At 35.9% G+C, this 22,914-nt stretch overlaps 1 protein-coding gene across 1 annotated transcript in view; it reads right to left on the reverse strand.

Annotated features, from left to right (window-relative positions):
* Window positions 1-22,664, reverse strand: part of LOC6054055 (pro-interleukin-16) — a 125,139-nt gene extending 102,475 nt beyond the window's left edge. The window contains 2 exon segments of the mRNA XM_038254647.1: window positions 17,147-17,885; window positions 22,135-22,664. Coding sequence (XP_038110575.1) covers window positions 17,147-17,171 — 25 coding nt within the window. The 5' untranslated portion in view covers window positions 17,172-17,885; window positions 22,135-22,664.
* Window positions 22,665-22,914: the final 250 nt, after the last annotated feature.

Genomic DNA, 22,914 nt, shown 5'->3' on the forward strand with positions numbered 1-22,914 from the left:
CAAGGGGCGCGTTCAACAAAGGCCTCTGAGGTTCGTCGTCTCCGCTCGCTCGGTGACTTATGGTTTGGGGAGGGGGTCAATTTGGGTGCTAAATCACCGTGACGAGAACAAACAATGGTTCTTCGCACAAAACCTATTTACCCAGGTTGCCCGGGTCTTCCGGAGGGAGCATAATGACTCACATTAAACGGGGATAGAACGAGTTCTTTCATCGCTATTTTTAGAAATGTTTTGCGGCGATTTTCAAAATGAAAACTAGCGATTGTTGAAACTTTTAAATGTTACAGCTCGTTTCATTTAAATGTGTGTTGGCATACTTAATTAAATCAGCTGCAAATGAGTCATCGAAATACTTCGGACCCTAGGGAAAGCCCACTACCACAAGTGAGTGTGTGAGAGAGAGTGGATGAAATAAAAGAAATTATAATTTTAAATTTGCTATCTCATCATCAACCTCTCCATCCTCGTCAACTGGTGTGGTAGCGAACAAAACAACAAACAAAATATGCAACAAAAGTAGGAAACTCGCTCGACCGCATCGAGTAAATCAAGATCGTTTGTGGTGGTGGCAGTAATCGGTGTCTGTGTGAGTGAAGATGCTTCCAATCTCTTTCGCTTTTTTATCTATTGTTTCGTAATTGAGATCCGTCCTTGAGCATGCATGTGATGCACTCAACGTTCAAGTATAGTGGGGGTAAAGGTGATGTGCGACTCTGTGAAGTATGTTCAAACTTCAAGTGAGCGGAAAAGTATCAAGATCTCGTGATATCGCACACTCACTCACACAAACCCAGCACCACATTTGTAGCAATTTTGATATGATGAGATGCGTGCCACAATCGCGAGCGATCGTAAAAGTGCGCGCGGATGGTAATGATGATGCAACGCGGCAATTACCTTACCTCGGCATGGCATGGTTACCACCGTAATCTTCACGCTCGTTCCCATCAATCACGCGGATATGTGTCATGGTTCAAGGCCGTGGACTAGATTCGAGCTCGGGCTAATTGGTACGATTTTTTTTTTTGTTTTGCTTGGCTGGCACTTAACAATTTTGTCATAAGCCTTGTTGTAAACGTTTTATTCTAAAATTTAAATCACCTCAACTAGCTTGAAATCTTAAAATTACTAAACCGAGATTAAATAAGATTTCTACTATTCATTTTTTTTTAATTTTCATGTAATTAAAATAATACTTTAAAACATTTGAGCTTTGTGTAGCAACAGATTGATTTTTTTTAATTATTTTGTGAAGAGAAATGTAAATTTTTCGCCAAAAATGCCGAAATAGGCTAATGATCCGAAAAAGGAAACTGTTATGAGCAAACTATTCAACCTTGGATAAAAATATTTAAAAAAAAATGCACAAATAGACGTTTTTTTTTGTTGATATGTTAGAAATTAAGCATTTTTGGACCATTCAAATGTTGAGGACGATTTGAAAATTTTGAAAATATATTTAGGCAGTTGCAAATATTTTTTGAAGTTTATGTCCCTCGATTCTGGCCAAAGTAGAGAGGGGGAAAGGGGGTAAAATACATACTATTGAATTTTTCAGTTTTATGAAAAATATTGTTTTTACCCTCTGATTTTTCGAACCCATTTGGAAGAGCGCGAAGGGGGGGGGGAGGGGGTTTACATAAACTTTGAAAAATGTTTGCAAAAGCCGAGTCATCGATAAATTCTACGTTAATGTATTTTTGACATGATTTATCACCTTTTCCAAATTAGACGCTATTTTGGTTATTTCAGCAACTATTCATCAAATCGTTAAAGTATTTGAAGCAAATTTATAGGAAACTTTCTGATATTTTCGAAAAAAAATCTCACTTGTTGTCAAGCTTGGTCATGATTTCGACACATAGAAAATCCCTATTATTAAAATCAATTTTATGGCTCAATTCATGGCTTTTGAGGCATTTTTTGTCATCTAAAATATATCTAAAAATGAGAATTATAAAACAATTGTATTTTTGGGTAATTATTTTTTGTATTAAAAATTCAATAAAAAAAAAGATTTTTATTTGAGTGCAATACCTACAACCCGATTTTAAGATACAGATTTTTTAATATTTCAATTGCCTTATGGATGGACGGCTGCTCAAATTATATGGAGACTTGTTAGACGTTCTATTGCAACAATCAATATTCATCTTTCTTTGACCGTAGAAAAAGTACACACAAAGTATCATCCAAATAAAAAAAAATCATTTGCTCATTCATAATAGTCAGATTTCTCTGTAAAATCACAAAATCCGCAACAATTTTGCTGAAGGTTTTCCCAATTTCTTGTCAATTCTAAAATTTCCATAGCATTTCAGCACATCATACTTCATTTTTTAGCTTTTGTAAAATATTTGGCCGTCTTTTTAATGGTTCAGATAAAAATTTGTAACATGTTTAATTTTTTTAAATCTATGAAATGAACTGATTTTGACAAAAAATTAAAAATTGCCAAAGAAATCAAACAAGCTATTTTTTGACAAAATTGAACGTTGCTCAAAAACTCACAACAACAAATAATAAAGAGTTGAAATGGAGATGTGTGTGTGTGTGTGTGTGTGGTAATAAGAAAGTAAAAAAATAATGCCTAATGGTTTGGCTATGACACTTTTCCTACGAATAAAACCAACTGAAATATTCATCTTTCTTTCCAGAATGAAGCTCTAACCTTCATGAATAGTATAAATTCTTTTATCAAAGAGATCAAAGTGACAAGTTACAAAAGTTTATTAAAATCAATTATGATACTCACGATTTTCTTAAATTTTGGTATCTGTGAATTATTATGAATAGCAGAGATGGAATAATCACAAACAAATCATTTTCTCTTGCGAGCTTTCTTCACCCGCGAATGAGAGAGGAGGCAAATCACGCAAAAGAAAACCCGAACCTGAACTTCTCCAAGAAAATCAATCTGTTGAAGATTTTTTGTGAATTTCCTTGTCAGCACCACTTAAAATTATTTATTTTGCTTTGTTTACAAACATTGTCCATCTACAAAAAGTGACAGGTAATTTTTCGACGTGTGACGTTACACTTGCAAGTGTAGTAGTGAAAAAGATATTCCGCCGAATAATCAAGATGATGATTTTTTACGATTCCTTTTACCGATCTTTCGTGCGCGAGAGAGGAGAGCCATGTTCCCTTCGGATTTTTTCTCTTGATGAACATTCAAAGATTTTCTCCATCGCTGATGAATAGGCAAAATAGTAAAAATGTCATAACGATTCTTCAATACTCCATATCCATTCATCATTGCTAAGAAATGTACAAGTTAAAAAAAACACACGACCTTCAAACCGTGTGAAAATCGACTGCAAGTTAATTAATCACACCTGCAATCATCCCGCTCAGAAGTATCTCAGAGCAGTAAGACTCTGCTAAACCTATCTGTAGCCTATACCTCAATTGTCATCCTCCGATTGCGAGCTTCATCAATTAGTCAAACCACCAGCGCACCACCAATTCAAGGTCCAGCAGCAATCGTTCTCCACGATCAATGGTCGATCAATTGAGCGCACTCAATTAAAGCACACGCTTCAATTACGACTCAGTACCGCACCGGCGATCTTCACCAGAGACACTTCACAACAACACAATTGTTGTTCCAAGTGCGAGCACATCGTGATGGGCAATTGTCCAGAACTTGGCACTCTTCGGGTCGTGATCTCTTAGTAACCATACGTCACCTTCAGTGCTGGTTGAACTTTTAAGGCAAAATTTTGGTTATCATTCTAAAAATATGATTTTTTTCAATTTTGTTACTATTCATGTTTTTTGAAATTTCAAAATGTTAAGAGTTGCCGAATGAGTGTGGTTTCCAATTCTGTAGATTGGCGTGAACCTAAACATCAATCGAAAGGGCTGTTATTTGTTCAAAGAGCATACCATCTTTCGGAATTCTTTGCTCGGTAAACGACCAGGTTCTGAAATTGAGGCGGCGATCGCGCCGTACCGATTTCCCGAAAGGTCATAAAACTTCCTCGCGCGCCAACGACCTATTCAAATTGCGCCTATTTAATGTCAAAATTCACTCCCTCTTGTGGCATAAATCACGTGGCTTCCACACCACGTGGTACCTAAGGTAAGGTTCTAAATTAAGTCTTGCAACTGACAGCACTAACAAGCCGATTCTTAGGCCAGCGAATAATAGGTGGGATGTCGTAAAAAAGTACGCTAGATTTAACAACTTTGAAGTACAATTGTACCTGGCGGAGAACACGATTTTCGTGGCTTGAGATTTGGCGCGGCGTGCAGATCTGCGTGGTTTGATACCCGCGTAGACCCTTCAGATGTTGGTATCTTTCCCGGAATCTCCGACCTGGATCCAAAACAGTTCTACGAATTGTGACATCTTGGGCGGTGAGTTCGAGCCCACACGCTGCCAGAAGTTACGACCGTGAATGTAATGACATGTTTTGAGATGTTTTAAGAACATTGTTTTGAAGATCTAGTCAGAATTCTACGACAGAGTTACGGATCACACCTTGCAAGGTGGATTACCACAATCTACAGCCCCCATCCGTTCATACAATTTTCCTTTCAAGGTTGTTCAAATCATGGCATGAAGAAAAAAACTCACTCACTCAGACGCCCCGACACGACCCATGAATTCCTATAGCTCACCGGTCTTGATCGCCAAGCCGTGCCGTGGTCCGGTCATGCCCCGACAAGCGTGACGATTTAAGTGGATTTGATGCTCTTCTTCTACACCGTAGCCATGACTTAAGCGACGACCCTTTCTTCACCCGTGGAGGTCTCTCTGCTGACTGTGGAGTTGTCTCTGTCTCATAAGGGGAAGCTATTAACCCTTTGGATGAGGCCCGGAAATCCATAGCTCATGGCAGCGAAAGCACGAATCAGTCAAGTTGCGTGTTCAGTACCTGCGACTGGGCTTGGCAGCAGGTTCCACGGGTAGACGGGCAGACCATATGGAATTTTGTACTGAATATTAAGTAGGGAGTCGTCGTCGGATGAGGGACGGCTCTGCTACCGGGTTCCGTGGTCCGTGGCAAACAAAACTAGACAATATGGTAAATTGGGGCTAGATCGCGGTATCGTGGTGCACGCGTGTGTGTTCACAGCGGGAGGCTCCCTCGAGCAGCTCCAAGTTTCCGGTTCAGTGACTCCCGGTCTACACCGCGAAGCCCCCTTAAAACTGTGGAACGCTATTGTTTATGTCTACGTATAGATTTAATCAATTTTAGCTGTCCAACCTGGTTCCCGCTTAATTATGTGCATAAAGTTGTCCAATTTCATGTTCCATTGACCCCACACCCAGGAAGTAGCGATCTCCACGGGATGACCCATTTCGAAATTAGAACAAGCCCATTTCATAACTTTCGGCAATTAGTTTCGGATGCTCACCCTAATCGATTGATTGCTCGCAGTCAAATTTGAGCCACCCATCTGGAAGAGGCCCCGTTACCGAGCTCCGGAAACCGAACTTCCGCGCGACTGATTTGCAACTGTTCGTACAGATACCGTCAAATTTCACGCCGGCAACAGTTTGGACGCATGAACACAATGAGTTAACTTTTTCCGGAAATCGAACCCGCTTTCCCCACCCCTCATCAATCCGAATTCGAAGGTGGCTATATCAAACATATTCTGAGCGGTCAATCGAATGAAGGAGCGCAGCTGAGGGAAAGGGGTAAAATGCAATTTCCTTCCCCTCATCGAAGAGTCGTCGAAGTCGAAGTCGTCATTGACCATTAGCGCGACGTTTAAGCCGGAACGAGCTCGTCGCGTGGCACACTTGCGTACGCTGAGGGCATGACCGTTGGAAGGGGTTGAGTTGGACTTGCATAAAATATGCCAAGTCTTTGAAAAACTAATCTCATTTCACAGAATCTACAGGGGAGGAAGGATGCGTGGACATACCGTACCACGTTAACATCGACAAATTTTGACACAGAAAAACTGTCAATTTTTGGGCACAAAATTCCAATTTAACAAAAAACAACGGTTTTGGCCGAATACCGCCACAAAGGCAGAAAAGGAAAAGAAAGGTCTTAATCGACACTGACATTGGTCGGCATGCCAACAGCAACAAAAACAACAGCAAGAACAGCAAAACAACAAGTGTTTGTACATGTTCAACGCATCGATGCAAGTGGAGGAGATCTTGCAATTCCGGGGAGTTTGCAGCAAACCGGACGCACTTTTACGTCGTTCGTCGCAACTGACCTCTTCTTAGGAAGATACGCAACACTTTGTTGACTTCATTCTTTGTAGGCCTTATTTTTAAATTAATTTTAAAAAAGAGCAGTTCTATAGTATTTCACATCATAAAAATATGTGTTTGAATATTTTTTATTTTTTTTATTTGGATGAAACTTTGTTCGTCGATTCCAAAGGTCCAAAAAATTCATTTTGTTTCATAAACTTTGAGAAGGGATTTTCTGATCGATATGGTTTCTTCTTCAATGTTTTATGGTTTGATTAAGACTATTCATAAAAAGTAGGTACACGGAGAAATCAACAATTTTTTAAATAAATTTTTCCCCCCAAATTCTCCCAAAAAATCTGAAAAACTTTTTTGGATGTAAAATTGAATTTGAATTAAAAAAAAATACATTTGTGAATTTTTTTTATAAAATGCGTCGTTCCAAGCCATTTCAAGGATAAAATCAAGGTTATTAATGATAGAAATATCGTCGATAATATTATCGTCTAACGATAACGATAGTGGTAATCTATCGTTATCGTTATTCCGATAATTCTATCGGCGATAATTTTATCGACTATAACAGACGGTAACTTATATTTAATATTTTTCTAAAATTGACTAAAACCAACCAAATTTGAATGAAATACTAAAATTTTCTCGAAAATACTCAAATTTTTAAAATTCGATATATTATTAAACGATTCGAAATGTTGCATGTATTTTAACTGTTTTAGAGTTTTATTTTTAATGAAATGCTTAAATTTTCACAAAATACCGTATTTTTTCGAAAATACTCAAATTGTTAAAAGTCGCAATATTGGTATCAAACGATTCGAAAATTTGCATGCATTTCACTGTTTTAGAGTTTTTCGAATGAAATACTCAATTTTTTCACAAAATACGTATTTTCTCGAAAATATTAAAATTTTTATAATTCGCAATATGAGTATCAAACGATTCAAAATTTTGCTTGCATTTTCAATGCTTTAGAGTTTTTTGAATGACATACTTAAATTTTCACAAAATATCGTATTTTTTAAAGAACTCAAACTTTCATGATTTGCAATATGTATTTTGTGAAAATTTGAGTTTTCATTCGAAAAACAGTAAAAATGCATGCAAAATTTTGAATCGTTTGATATCCATATTGCAAATTATAATAATTTGAGTACATACTTTTGTGATTTTATTTTATTTTTTTTATTGGTAAAATGGTCCTTTCGGTACCCATCTGTAAAGTGATTTTATACTTTAAAAAATAAGGTTTAGTTTTTTTTTTAGATTTTGTTAACCTTTATATTTTTGATATCGTGAGTATCGTGCACGCAGTAGTGATGGGAAGATGGATTTTTGTGGTGTTCTCTTTGTGCTGTGTTCGTGTTCATGTTCAAGCCATGTATGCAGTGGGGGTCATTGTGCTAATGAATATTATTGCGCGTCAGTATCGTGTGAGCAGCAGTACCAGGATGATGGTTTTATTGTCGTGTTTGTTTTGTAATGTATTTGTGTTTAAATCTAGCTTGGTTCTTTGTGGTGATGGAATTGTTTTTGGTGGTGGTGGTGATGGTGTTAAATAATAAGAACATTCAATTTACTAACATTGAGTCAAAACCTCCCTACAAACATCTATACCACTAGGTGACGTAGAGATCTTTGCGATAGATGTTTAGATAATGTTTACTAACATGAGGTTAGCAAGGTACCGGCCAGGAGCCCCTTATCTTACTGGATAGTATTACACGCTCATCTAAAGATGAAAACATGGTATCTCCCGTGTTGGAATATTGCAACCGGATGAGAGTCTAGTGTTATTATACGTTTAATTACAGATAAACAGCAAGATAAGCGTTGTGCAGCCATCCGGAATTGTGCGACCTTTATTGCTAATGCTAATGCTAATGCTAATACTTTTGTGATTTTTTTATTAGTATTTATACATTGAAACAAACTTTATTTTCAAAAAAATATTTACAATGAATTGAAAATTCAACATGATTTGGTTGGTTTTAGTCAATTTTAGAAATATAATAAATATAAGTTATCGTCCGTTATCTTCGAAAAAATAATCGACAATAGAATTAACGGAATAACGATAACGATAGATTATCGTAATCGACCCAACGGTAATGATTGAACTATCGTTTTCGTTATCGAACCTCGATAATTTAATCGTTAACAACGTTAAATAAAATTTACAGATTTTTTTTTGTAAATTGTTTATCTGACTTTTGATTGCTGTGATATTGCCTCAAAAAATTAAACATTGCGTAAAGAGAGTTTTCCTAAGTGCTATTCATCCGGCTCTCAATTTTCAATCAATTATATCCTGATAATTGATCCGATTTTAATGTTGAAAAGTGAAACTCGTGGGAAATTATCTCAACCTTAGAAAACGATTCCAATTATGAAAAACACTGAAGTACTTTTTGATTTCAAATTTAATTTTACAATCAAAAATGAATTTTGGATTTTTGACGAAATTTTTGATGCTTAAAAAATATGGTAATTTTTTTCCGTGTATCCTTTTTCGAATATGAAGTCTTAATAATAACCTATAACTTTGCGGAAGAGACCAAAGTTATCAGAAAATCCGTCTTACAGATTTTCGAATCATTACATAAAACTTATCTATGGACAGGCCCTAAATGTGTATAGAGTAACCAATAATATAAAATGTATTTGTACCTAAGGAAAAGTTTCATCAATACTAACAAAAACAATGAAAACCCGTTTTGCGAAAACGTAAAGAATAATATTGTTGAAAAATGAATATTTGATAGAAACATATGTTTTTTTTTTCGAAATGCCGAAAAGTTCGCTATTATATTAAAATCAAAATTTTGAAAATGCAAAGCAGTAATTGTCTAATTGATATAATTGATATTAGGAATGCACTTGACATTCATTTTGCTCCAATAATGGTAATTGGGCTAAGAAAGCATCACATCGACGAACAAACAACATCGTCTGTGTCGGATTGTTGTTCGAAGCTACTGGAACTGGTGGAGGTCAATTGACTAAACCTGGCCACATAATTTGGCGAAAATAGATCAACCGGAAACAGGGCATCATTTTTCGAAAGAAGGTTAAACATTTGTCAGTCCCTAGCTTTAAGGTTTAATTTAGAGCAGCTTAAATGCACATCTGCTCCATTAACATAAGGCAGCTCATTTTTATTTCGGTTAAAAAGGGGTTAAAACAGAGAAGCACAGAAAAAAACAATAAAATATCGAGCAAATTTTCCACGGTTGGTCAGCTACTTCTGCGTCGAAATTGATCAACCGTCTGCGCGCACTTGTTACCTTATTTTATTTTATTGTACTCTGCCGAGCAGATTAATGAAGTCTGGTGGGGTAAATCCACCGACGCTGTGCCGGTGGATATCACTTTTTTTGCAAAGGCTTTCCGCGAAACGACTCGTGTGAGGGGAATGTTTGCGTTTTTTAGATCATTGGAACATCGAGATGTGGTGCTTCATTGCACATTTGTGTACTTTTGATTATTTCAACCGAAATTCAATTTCGAAATTCAACCTCTTTTAAAAGTGGTTTTGTTCAAAGTAGTTTCAATAACATAACAATAATTAACGTTAACTCTAATCAAATCTGTCAATCAAACTTGAGATAAACCTACCAATTAGTCGTCTGAAGGTAACGGCAGCTCGCTGCCAGACGGCTAATTACGGCACACATCGTCAACAATTTCGTCTTCTCAACAGTTGCAATCATCACAGCATGAGAGTTCCATCGGAGATTTTCCCAGCAAAAAACACCTCTCCTCTCAGAATCCTACTGCATCGCAGCAGCATAACTCACCGTGAAGTTGGTGTTGCTCATGCTTTCACTGCATAAAATTAATATCAATTAGCGCGCATAAAAATGTTTACAATTGTGTTGAGCATTTTGCCTTCTTTTGAATTTCCCTCCCCGAACACGCTTACGATGCTTCTTTCTTACTATAATTTAAATAAAATCATCAACAAAGGGGTTCGAAAAAATGTTCAACTTGCAACAATGGCAATGGTTCTGACTTGTCCATTACTTGTGTGTGAAAAGCGAAATAAAATGAAAACACTTGGAACAGAGAAATGAAAAGAAAAAAATCAAGAGATGCAATCACAAAGCGAGCACCAAACATTAGAAGTCATGTTTAAATTGTCTCCCAACCCGCCTCTGCAACCCACCCTGAGCGCCCATCAGACGGAAGAAATGCATCTTTCTTCTACCCAACAGCATAATGTGCATCGTCGCATGCAACGTTAAATGTTTGCTTCTTCTTCGCAGTCGACGATCCGATCGGCAAGTGCACTCGAAGGGTTGACTCTGGAAGATGAATAGGGTTGGGTTTAGGGTTTCTTGGAGTGGAATTTGAAATAATGCTAGAAACAAGAATCTTTTCTAAGTTTGGAATTTCTATGCAATTTTTTCAAAGCAACGTATTTATTTAATCATAATATGAAAAGAAATAATATAGGGAGGCATTTGAGGGTTAATATTTGATTTAATTCTTAGTATTTGGCATTTTTGGACAATTTCCTATAAAATTCAATCAGAAAAAATAATGTAGTCTAAAAGTTGCAAAGTTACCAGTCGAAGAAAAAAAATGTTTTTCAGAAAATCGTAAAAAAGGGGACGGTGCCAAAAATAGAGTGATGGTCCAATCGGTATCAAACCAGGGATTTCTGTTTCCTCCAACTTTAGTCCAAATCGGTTATGGTCGAGTCCAAAAGTGTACTCAGTTGACATGAAATGACTCTTATTAAAGTCGAGAAATCTGGAAAAGGCGGGAATCTTCTAAAATTAGCAAAAAATCTGGAAAAAGTCTGGAATTGTAATCATAAAAATGGGGAAAGTCGGGAATCCAAAGCATACCTGCAGAATAATATTTTCTAATAATTGAATAGTTTTGTAATATTTTGTACAATTTTCAACTCAATTGTATTCGTTTTGTGTTGAACACATGACATAACATTTGGGGCTCCTTTCACTATTTTAAATTATTTTGAATTAAAAAGGTTTCTAAAAGGCTCTAAAACCGCATTATCGAATAGCACCAGAGCTTAATTTTAACTATTTTGACCAGCCTAAGGGCCTGTTTCTTTTTGTCGTATTCCATAACTTTTTATAGCAAATACTTAAAAATTAACTAAATGCGACTGTATGCATTTTTTGCATCGCTGGTATTAGAAAAAAAAAATGATTCCCGTTTTTTTAACTCTAAATCTTTTTTAACGCGCTAAATTAAGTAAAGGTTGACTACCAACATCGAAAAACATAACTTTCAAACGAAATCCGTGGTAAATGAGAAACATCAAATATCTTTTTATTTTTCAAAATAAGATAATAAATTGTAAAAATGACAAAACATGTCCAAAAATTTCGAATGGAAACCTTAACAAATTTTAAAAAAGAATTTGTTTTTTTTTTTAACTTTTGCATTACAAACGAGTTAAAGCATGAATTTTCACTTGACTGAGTTTTGTATTGATATTGAATTGAAAACATTAAAATACCGAAAACATGACAAATCACCACTGATATTAAATATACAATTCTTCAAAAGTAAAATTTGCAAATTGCCAGATGCTTGGATTATTTATTTTTTGAAAAAAAGATGAATGTGTCACCATGTTTAAGCGCGTCTTTACTTTTTTCCATTCTATTTATTATTTATAAGTTAATTATTTTAGTAATTTATTTATTTTTTTATTTCGAGGTATTTTTCTAAATGTGTTTTTAAGTTTCCATTTTTCATAAAGTTTTCAGTGCCATTATTTTAATAAATCTTGTTCATTCGGTGATATTAACTTTTTTCTAAACATTTTGTTATTTGCAAACATTCTTTGAGTAAGAAATGACTGTTTTTTGAAGTTCTGGAAAAGTCGGGAAAATTTCAGAAATTCAAAAATGGGTAATCAGGAAGCAATACATTTAATCAGAAAACTTCAAAATTTTAATGGAAACAGAAGTCTTGATCCACTTAAACATTTCAAAATTAATTTTCCAAAATTGATAATTATCTTCAGTATGTTTGAGATGGCTTGAAAATATATTTTTGTTAAATTCCGCCGCACAGTAAAGCAAAAAGTTTGTTTGTATAGTGTACATGAATCACTTTCTCCATTAAAAATTTAAAAAAACATGGCCTGTAATACTTTTTTTTATGCATCTTGTTCAATTTTTTTAAAGGTTTCAAAGTGTTTAATGTTTTACTATGTATTGTAAAGAATGTGTTTTCAATGAAAATTAAAAAATTAATCAGACAATATTTATAAATTTATTTTATTTTAAATAGTTTGTTTATTATATTATCGGCACTTGAATACTCTCAACATTTGAATGCAAAAAATATTTTAAAATGCATTTTACACTAGTTAAGTTGTTTTGCAATTATTAGTCTTCAAAAAATTTAAGGTTTGACGAAAACAAAAATTTCTGCGAAAATAAAACTTTTTGCGATACTAAAAATTAAAAATTTTCAAAATTCAAAAGATTTTTAATTTATCCGTCGTTTTAAACATGCTAAAAATGATTCTGAACGCAAGGTAATGAATTTTAAATTGATTTCAGCTAATTGCACTTAAATTTCCAAAGAAATTTTAAAGTTTTTTGAAAAAAAAAAAATTTTTTTGCCCCCTAATTTTTCAAACCAACTTTTGATGGGGAAGAGGGGGGGGGGGGGGAATTTAAATAAAATTTGTACCAGCCTAATTATAATTTGACGTTTTTTTTTTAAACGACTTTATAGGAACTCGTGTGTTAAATAAATACGAGTGTTAACAGTTGGTATTGTTCCTTTACATCAGGGGTGCCTAACCTTTTGGCCCTGCGGGCCAGATCAGGTTTTTTTAAGCAGTGGCGAGCCGGAACTTATGTTTAAGAGCGAGTTTTTCACCGATGTGAAACAGGTCGTATCGAGGTGCTCCGATTTGGATGAAACTTTCAGCGTTTGTTTGTCTATGCATGAGATGAACTCATGCCAAATATGAGCCCTCTACGACAAAGGGAAGTGGGGTAAAACGGGCATTGAAGTTTGAGGTCCAAAACACATGAAAATTTTTAAATTGCTCGCATTTCCGTAAAACTTCATCAATTCCAACTCTCTTAGATGCATTCGAAAGGTCTTTTGAAGCCCTTCAAAATGTGTTATAGACATCCAGGATTGGTTTGACTTTTTCTCATAGCTTTTGCAAATTACTGTTAAAAATTGATTTTTATAAAACCTTAATAACTTTTGGCAACAGCCTCCAACACCCATACTCCCATAGGTCAAAAGATAGGGAATTTCATGGGCTATAAGCCTACGGTATTAACTTTTTGGCCAATCGCAGTTTTTCCCATAGTTTTTCGATTTTTCTAGAACAAACATTTTACAACGTTAGTTTTTGCCCTGTAGGCCAAGAAGACGGCACTTTTTGGTCTCAATTTTGTCATATTCGGAATCCTCGGTCAATTTCACGTAAGTTAGAAGTATTGGAGTTGTAATTTTGATTTAAAAATAATTAAATAAAACATTTTTGAAAAAGAAAAAGATCTTATTTACCCTATGATCAATACGTCAAATGCTGTATCAAGTAGGCGAAAACTTGTTTACCCCTAATCCGACAAAATTCTAAATAATATTTTAATTAATTCTAAATGGCATTTTTTCCAATCAAACTCAAAATTCCAACACCTCAATCTAATGTAAAATTTTCTGAGGATTCCGAATATGTCAAAATTGAGACCAAAAAGTGCCGCTATGGAGGCCTACAGAGCAAAAACTAACGTTGTAAAATGTTTGTTCTAGAAAAATCGAAAAACTATGAGAAAAACTGCGATTGGCCAAAAAGTTAATACCGTAGGCTTATAGTCCATGAAATTCCCTAACTTTTGACCTATGGGAGTATGGGTGTTGGAGGCTGTTGCCAAAAGTTATTATGGTTTTAAAAAAATCCATTTTTAACAGTTATTTGCAAAAGGTATGAGAAAAAGTCAAACCAATCCTGGATGTCTATAGCACATTTTGAAGGGCTTTAAAATACCCTTCGAATGCATCTCAGAGAGTTGGAATTGATGAAGTTTTACGGAAATGCGAGCAATTTTAACATTTTTCATGTTTTTTGGATCTCAAACTTCAATGCCCGTTTTACCCCACTTCCCTTTGTCGTAGAGGGCTCATATTTGGCATGAGTTCATCTCATGTATACACAAACAAACCCTGAAAGTTTCATCCAAATCGGAGCACCTCGATACGACCTGTTTCACATCGGTGAAAAACTCGCTCTTAAATTATTGATTCTGGAAACATCAATGCAGAAATGATAAAAATTAAATTCAAACATAAAGAATATTTCAATATGAAACAAAAACATTGCTGAAGCAAAAACGGCTAGATGTCAACTTTTGTTAAAATATGTAAAAATTGATCGCAGGCTTATTTTTCAAATCTAGACTCTAAATTTATTTTTCGAATATTTCATTAACAGCTTTAAGGGCCAGTAATTCAACTATTTTGTAACGCCGTCGCGGGCCGGACGTTGGGCAAGCCTGCTTTACATCGATAAATATAGTTTTTGGTACCGTAAAACGGGGTGATAGCCGGGGTGACTTTGAATAGGTTTGCGATTTTTCCGCAAAATGAAGAGTACAATTAAAATACGTAAGGAATGGTTCAGAAACATACTGACCGTGGAAGAGAAGTGTTCAAAGTACCTCAAGAAGAACTTTTCATAAAATTTTGACAAGTTTAAAAAGTTAGTTAACTATAGTTAAGAAAATGTTGATGAAAGCAATTATTTTAAACTTCTCAAAGTGTCATGATTTTTTCAACGAACTTTGGACAATTTTCCACTAGGAGAAGGTTAAAAAAGTTTGTAAAAAATTAATAATATGTGTTTTTGAAACACAATAATAAAAACTCTCTTAATTTATAGGCAATTTCAGTTGAACAAATTTCATGTAAAATGTGAAAACTTGTGATTTGTGCTTCGAATTCAGTATAAAATGCAATATAAATCGATAATTTTATAAACAAAACTAGTTTTAACAAATTCCAGGCAAAATTCCGACTTTTTAACAATTTTAACTAAAATTTATATGTATTTCGCTTAAAAGCTTATACACTTAGTTAACTAAATATAAACATTGATTTTTTTTCTTAAAAACTATATCAGCTACTTTAGTGATGGTACATTTAACGTACAAATGAAGTTTGACATCTTAAATATGATTTTAACAAGAAAAACTATGACTATCAAAGTCACCCCGGAATTCAAACTAAGAATTTTTAACGTAACTGTTTTTCTGAATGTTATTGAAAAAACTTTTTTTCCGAAATAGTGCATGGACTTTGTGTGGTCTACCCCAGTACATGTTTTAAAAATAATAATCTTGAGAAAAACCTTACCTGTTGGAAAATATTCTAAAAACAAATTGAAATCCTATCAAAGTCACCCCGGTTTACGGTATTTATAAATGAATGAGAATATGATTCGGTTTGTCCCAGGATGGATTTAGCTTTTATGCAATAATTTATCATTATTTGAATTTTACAATGCTTTTAATGCTGTTAAAATAAGTTGTTCAATTTTATTTTGTTTACAGTTTTCAGGAATTCAATTCAATATTTGTGATGGAAAAAATGATAATCACTATTTAAAATGATCCAAATCCTAAGAACAAAATAAAATGTGTTTAATTGATAAAATATTGTGAATTTGTTAATTTAGCTCAAGAGATAAAATTTGTTAAAATCATTCAGAAGTTAGTCACAGTGCTAATGACTCAATCCTTCCAAATGTGCCACAACCCTATTCCAGATCACTATTTAAGATGCAGTCACAACGATACGTTCGCGCGCAGCACATTAGAAGAGCAAACTCCGCCAAGAAGACAAGACCCGATTGTTTAATTGCTTCTGCACGCGATTGTGTGCGGTTGGTTTGGGGGGTCTCTCTCGACAGCTTCTGGGTTCTTTTGCTGGGAAAATGAAGCTTATTGTTTTGGTGCACAGTTCAAGATGATTCCACTTTGATACGGGAGAGACCACACCACATAGTACGTTTTCAATAGGGAGGGCCCACATGTGCAATTTGTGGGTGATGTGCACCAACGGTTAAGGTTGGGCTTCTTGGGGGAGGCGACCTAGACGTGTCTGATGGTTTAATTGAAATGCTTAGCGTGAAATTGATGGTGCTAATGAAGATTGTGCCGCGAGTAAACTGTAACTTTGCGTGCAAAGTGAGAATTTAGACAATGTTGGTTAAACTGATGAAGAAGGTGTTAATTCCTAATGAGAGACACGCTGAGTTGCCCGATGCACCGCAATGCTAATTGTTTTGACATCCTTGGTCTGGATTGCGAAAGAAGTTGATCGTAACTGCTTCGTTAGAATCTCACAGCATTGTTTGGCGTACAAGGGAAAACCATAACACTCGAAAATCTACTTGAGAGCCACCACTAGAAGAAACACATGGCCGGCGCGGTACTCAAAAGTCGAATTGTGCAAACCACTCAACTTCCTTCCCATTTCATATCTCAAGTTCGATCTTTCTTCCCATTCCACTCAACTCCCCTAAGTTTTTTTTTTCTCGAGCTGTGTTTTTTTTTTTGCTTTCTTGAAAACCGTCACCGACAAAAGCAAATAAATTTCATGTTTACGCTTTACGACCCAATAAACTGTCAACGCAGATGACGAATTCCAACCATTCATCCAGAGATTCGGATGCAGAGGGGAAATGCTTCGACCTTCCCTCCCGTTAGGATATCGGGAAAAAAATCTGCTTTTAAACTCTCTACAAAAAAGTGTTTTTTATAATCTGTTAAAACCAAAAAACTGCTTTTTCATTTTTAGAAATATTTACAAAGCTTTACAGCTAACAATATAATATAATTTTAAAACCGTTTTCGTAAAGAACTAATTCCCCGGAGATATCCACAGCTTTTCCAGCTGTTGAAACGCTTTGCTTACACACGGTTGTCAATAACTCACCTAAATCGCTATCGCACAGCACCATTTTGACGACTCAGCTTTCGGCTCAGCTCAGACTTGAACTTGAGGGTTACACGATGAAGATTACCAATATCTCTGCTTTGCGTGTTTGAAGACGCTGCTCAATTAAGAATTTACTAAATGAAGTTTTAGCGCAAAAACATAAAAAACAAAATCAAACCGCTAGAGCATTCACTACCGATTGAATAATTAATCGACGGAACGTCGGCAGATGTCGGTTGTCTTCTCGAGTTATGCAGAGTTACACAAAACTATTTCAACCGCACAAAACTAAATGGCTTCTGGAGGTTGGTCTCCTATCCCAAGTTAGACACACTCTCGATTGAATTACAATTCCGTGAGGGTAATTTATGGTTAAGTAATAGGCCACTTCACTTTTGCCACCATACACGTGCCCCCGGGGGGAAACCAGGCTCTTGAGCGCTCTCTCAAGTGAAACTGCCCGCAGTCGATTCTGGTTCGGCACACTCAACGAAGCCGAGCACGGTCCATATGGTCCCAGGCATAGAAGATCGATCAGCAGCCACCCACCAAACAGTACCGGGCGCACTTTTTCACAAAACAGTTATAAGCCAATCAAGTGTGGCTAATAACCCAGGTAGGCTTCTATTACAGTTGGTTGGTACCCAGCACACTGGTTGTAGAGTTAATAAGCGGTATCAAGCGCAACAAGCACTACTCGAAATGACAATCAGATGTTTTGACTGAACTGGAATGTCTGAAATAAAAAGAAATAAAAGAAAACATAAGTAAATGAACAAATAACTAAAACGAACAGAACTTTCGAAACATAAAAGAATACAGATTGCATGCAGTTATACATACAAATAAAATACAAAAGTTATAACAAAATAAATGTTATAAAATAAAGCAAGAAGTTAAAAAAATAAAAATTGATCTCAAAAAGTTTAAAATCTGTCAATACATATCCAAAAATTGCAGTTGTGCAATTCTCTACGAAAACCAGAAATGGATGTTATTTGTATTTTTTGATTTGGCTCAAACTTTGTGGGGGCTTTCCCTATGACCAAAGAAGCTATTTTGTGTCATTGGTTCACCCATACAAGTTTCCATACAATTTTGGCAACTGTCCATACAAAAATGGTACGTATATATTCAAACATTTGCAACTTTTGAGTGAATTTTCTGATCAAACAATGAAACATTCGTGAAATTTTCCGTTCCTTTCGAATTTTTTTTTTTACAAAAGTTAATTCATGACTAGCATTTTAAATGGGCGTAATATTCAATGTTTAACACTTTTAAAATGTTAGTGTTGATTTAATTTATTTTAAATATTTTTTTCGAAAAGATCGGAAAACACGAATGTTTCATGTTTAAAGATTGAAAATTGGACCATTAATTGCGGAGATATCGACATTAGAAAATGGTGGGTTGTTTGGGTGAGACTTAGTAAATTCAATTTTCATGTTTTTTTCTTTAAGCCGCTGTATCTCAGCAACCAGAGATCCAATATTCAATGTCTTTTAGACAATTTCATAGAAAATTTTCTGAACTTTTCAAAAAAACTAAAATATTTTTAGAAATGGTCACTCATGGTCACTGCTTTTAAAAATCGAAAAACTGCAAATATTTCGCTAAAATCAAACTTTCGGTGGCTATATCTTGAAAACAGAGCCCTTTATCAAAAAATCTGTTGAGTACTTTTCGATTGGAAATACAATTTTACATTAAAAAATTACGCAAATTTGTTTTAGCATGAAAATTCAATTTTATCCAAAAATCACAATTTTTTCAAAAAATCATAACTCGGCGGCAGATTTTCCGACGATGTTTCTCTATGGCTCAAAAGTTGCGGATTTTTGTCCCCTAAAACATATCAAAAAATCTCGAAAATCAAAAAATACGTATTTTGGGTATTTTGTGAAAAAAAGTTGATAAAAAAAATTCTCAAAAATAAATTTACGTGTACCTATTTTTTCTCAATTGTTCTCAACAATACCTACAACTTTCCAAAGATACCAAATTGATCAGAAAATTCACTCAAAAGTTACAAATGTTTGAATATTTACGTACCATTTTTGTATGGACAGCAGCTAAAATTGTATGGAGACTTGTATGGATAAACCAATGACACAAAATAGCTTCTTTGGTCTTCCCTATGACCAAAGCTTGAGCTAAATAAAAAAATACAAAAAAATAATAATGGTCGAAATCGGCCGGTTTTGTAAAGAGTTGCTCAGTTGTGTTGTTTAACGATCTGGTAACCTCATTATTAAGATGGAAACTTGTGTTTGTGTCAACGAAATAGTGTATTTTTTGTTTCAGGAGTTATTATGTTGGCAACTTTTAATCCGATTTTCAAAATGGATAAATAGAATATGATTTTATTTTCTGTTCTTTTCTCTAAAAATTTTAAAATCTGGCCCTGCCTTTGCAAATCCACAAACTTCGTATTTTTAGCACTTTGAAAAATTATGCTTGAAAGCAAATTTACTCAAAAAATTAACAACAGTTTCATTTTTGAACAATTAGAATAGAACCATCAATTGTCCAAAAATGTCGTGTGTCAAACGCGTTCAAACCTGAAATCTCTTTTGCCAGTTGTCGCATTAACACCAATGTTCAGGGTGTGTTGAGATAGATCAACAAGATCGAAACATCATTCATATGATAAGTGACAACAATGCACGGAGTTTTTTTTCCGGTTTTATGAATATAAAGGTTAAAAGTTAACTCAATTTTGCTTAAAATGTACGTGCGACAAATTAGTACGACAGCGACGATTAACTGAAAATTAAAAAAAGTCATTTAGCAAAAAAGGGCAAAAATTAGGTTGAAAATTTAGATAGACAAATAAATACAGAATGCAAACTCTGCAAAATATTTCCGCGGAAATATCCGCCCAACGTCTTCATGTTCGGGGCGTTGTTTTCATTCCAATTCCGCTAGTCTAGACTTTCAGCTAGTCATTGTGGCATCGTCAACTCGACTCTGCAGTCTGGACTCCGGATCCTCGGAATGTAATTCAATCCATTTCATGTGTGTTTGGTTGCTGCAGCGGCAGCAGTATTTGAAAATTTACTTCAAGATACGATCGAAACATTTGTTCAACCGTTGCGACGTCTACAAACCTCCAGTGGAACGTGACCAACAATTTTGGACGGTTTCTGCGACCAACTCGAGCAGATCGACACAAAGTAGAGGTTCAGCTCAAAAACAGCACTCTCCGGAGAGGGGGTCATAGAGCACGCTAGAAAAATTTATTTGTCGGAGGGAGCGAAATAGCAACCATCGGAGTCAGGACAGGGGTTAGGGACAGCTTCCGATTTTATTTTTTGGGTCTAGGCCTCAACATATGGGACGGGCACACAAACAACGTGATGGATTGGAAGTGCTCGGTCGACCTTCCCCGTGAGTGTTACTTGGTTGCGTGGCGGCGATTTGCGCCGGATATACTCCGGATGGTAAAATCTCACTTAAACTGTTGTACCCTAGATTTGAGGTTTCAGAGTCGTGCCTGGGCGGGCGAGCGAGCGATCCCGCAGACGTAATTTAGACAATACGTGCTGCGTGCTCAATTAAGCGTTTAGGAGGAGGTTTTTAGGAACGGTTTACATTTCAAGGGTGATTGCTGACCTAGTTGGTGGCAGCAGCTGAAACGAAAAGTGCAACGAGTGAAGTACTTGTGCGGAGGGTTCGGCAGTAGGGCATAAAGCGTCGATGAGGTTAGTTTAGATGGTTCTGCGATTGATTTGAACTCTATTTGGCACATATGGTGCAAAGTTCGGCAGGCACAGGATTAACACGCTAGATTGCAATCACTTCGATCTCCAGGGATTAGACGCACTTTTGTAAATTGTTGGAATCCTATTCAAGCTACCCAAAATCATATTCCTTGTTAATCAAGTCTCATAAACTAAATCTGTGTACTCGTCCCCTTACATTATTTGACAACCATTCGCCGAATTGTACACAGTAAAAAAATCATGGAAATATTTCATTTGGGAAGGGGTACATCTTTTATATCAGAAAACGAAACGAAACTATTGGCACTACGCCCCCCGGGGCATGGCCTTCCTCTAACGTGGGATTTCTGCTCCATCAGAAAAAATGTGAAATTTTACCACTTTTCTGGTGTAATGTCATTTTTTCAGTCTAAATTGATGTAAAATTACATCATAAAAGAGGCAATATTCAACCTTCCAAAATTACACCTTCCAAATTTACATATTTTTTTACTGTGTATGTGTCCTGATGATAATCAAAACATTGGATATTCGAGGCTTGTGATAGTTGAGGCAAGGCTGTATAAACATTTTATATCAGAGGCAGAATAAACAGTTCAAAGAAATTTTCATAAATGATATGGATTTTTGACATTCATTTAAAATTTCTCCATATTTTTTTAAGATTAATATTACACATCGACTAGCACATTTTCGTTATTAAAGCAATGAAGCGAAAAAAATACCATAAACTCTAAATTTTTACTCTCAACATACCGTGGCACATCTGTTCACCCTCCTTTCTAAGAGACGGCCCCAGATGTGCGACCCATCGCACTCCCGGCTCCTTTTCAAAATTTCCAGAATTCATTCACCTTTACGTACCCGAAAGCATAACGAGTAAACAATTGCCAATTTATTATCCCAAACAAATCACGCCATGCCTTCCACGTGCGCCCCGAAACATCATCCCCAAGAGGATTCCTCCTTCCAAGAAAGTGCCACCCTCGCTCGATTTTTAAATCTTACCATTTTCAGCACATGTTGCTGCACCGTTTTACTGCTACTTCCCCGGGTCGGAAATATTCCAAAGCATCCGCCGATGATGATCCCTTGTTAAACACCAGAATACGCCGAGGGGTTCGAGGGGTTACGCGTTGCGGCTTTAAATTGTTAAACTACTTGAAGTCGGCCAGGAAAAGAGGAAAAAACACACTTCTTGACGCCATCCAGTCAGAAGAAAAAAAAACTTTATGGAAATTGTAAAGTAACACAAACCACATGTGACTCCGACTATCTGTTATCTATTCCATTGCTCTGGGTTGTTTTCGTTCTCTTCACACTATACACTCCGAATGCTAAAGTTAGTACAAGCTTGGAATATTAAAGTCGATTCACTTCCTTTCGTCGGCGACGATAGCGTGTATTTATGTTCAAAATTTAATGCTCGATTCTTTCTTCTTTATTGAAAACTTGGACATAAATCCATACTGGGACATGGATCACAACACGGTAACGCACTCTCTCTCTTCTAGCAAAAAAATATGCCAAAACGCATAATTTGCTCATAAATCACCATCAGCGCTCAAGAATATACCCATTGTATTCAAATAACGCACACAATCACACACAGAAGTAATCCCAAGTTATGCTCGCGCAAAAACACACAAAGATCGAACCCGGCTTAGCTTGACGCGCATAAGCCGATGCGGCCGAGCATAAATGCAACGCACTCAAAATTTACTATCGCAAAAATAACTGTCAACTGAAAAGCGTAACGACACGCCACTCACGTCCGAACCGGCCGACGGCTGCAACCGAACTGAAGGGTCTGGGTTCGAAACGCAACGGAACGATGATGGGAGAAAAAAACAACATTAAAACAGTTGCCGAAACGTCGAGGCGGAGGGTCTCTGAAGAACGGTGCGAAACGAATCCGCTGGGCGAAGGGTAAGAGCAAAGAGGAATCGAAGAAAAACAGAGAGCGAACCGGGTGGTATTCTCTCACATTTGCGGAATTGAGAAGCCAGACATGGGAAAAGTTCGAATTCTCAAGCG

This window comes from Culex quinquefasciatus, chromosome 2 (assembly GCF_015732765.1).
Source record: "Culex quinquefasciatus strain JHB chromosome 2, VPISU_Cqui_1.0_pri_paternal, whole genome shotgun sequence".
NCBI lineage: Eukaryota > Metazoa > Arthropoda > Insecta > Diptera > Culicidae > Culex > Culex quinquefasciatus.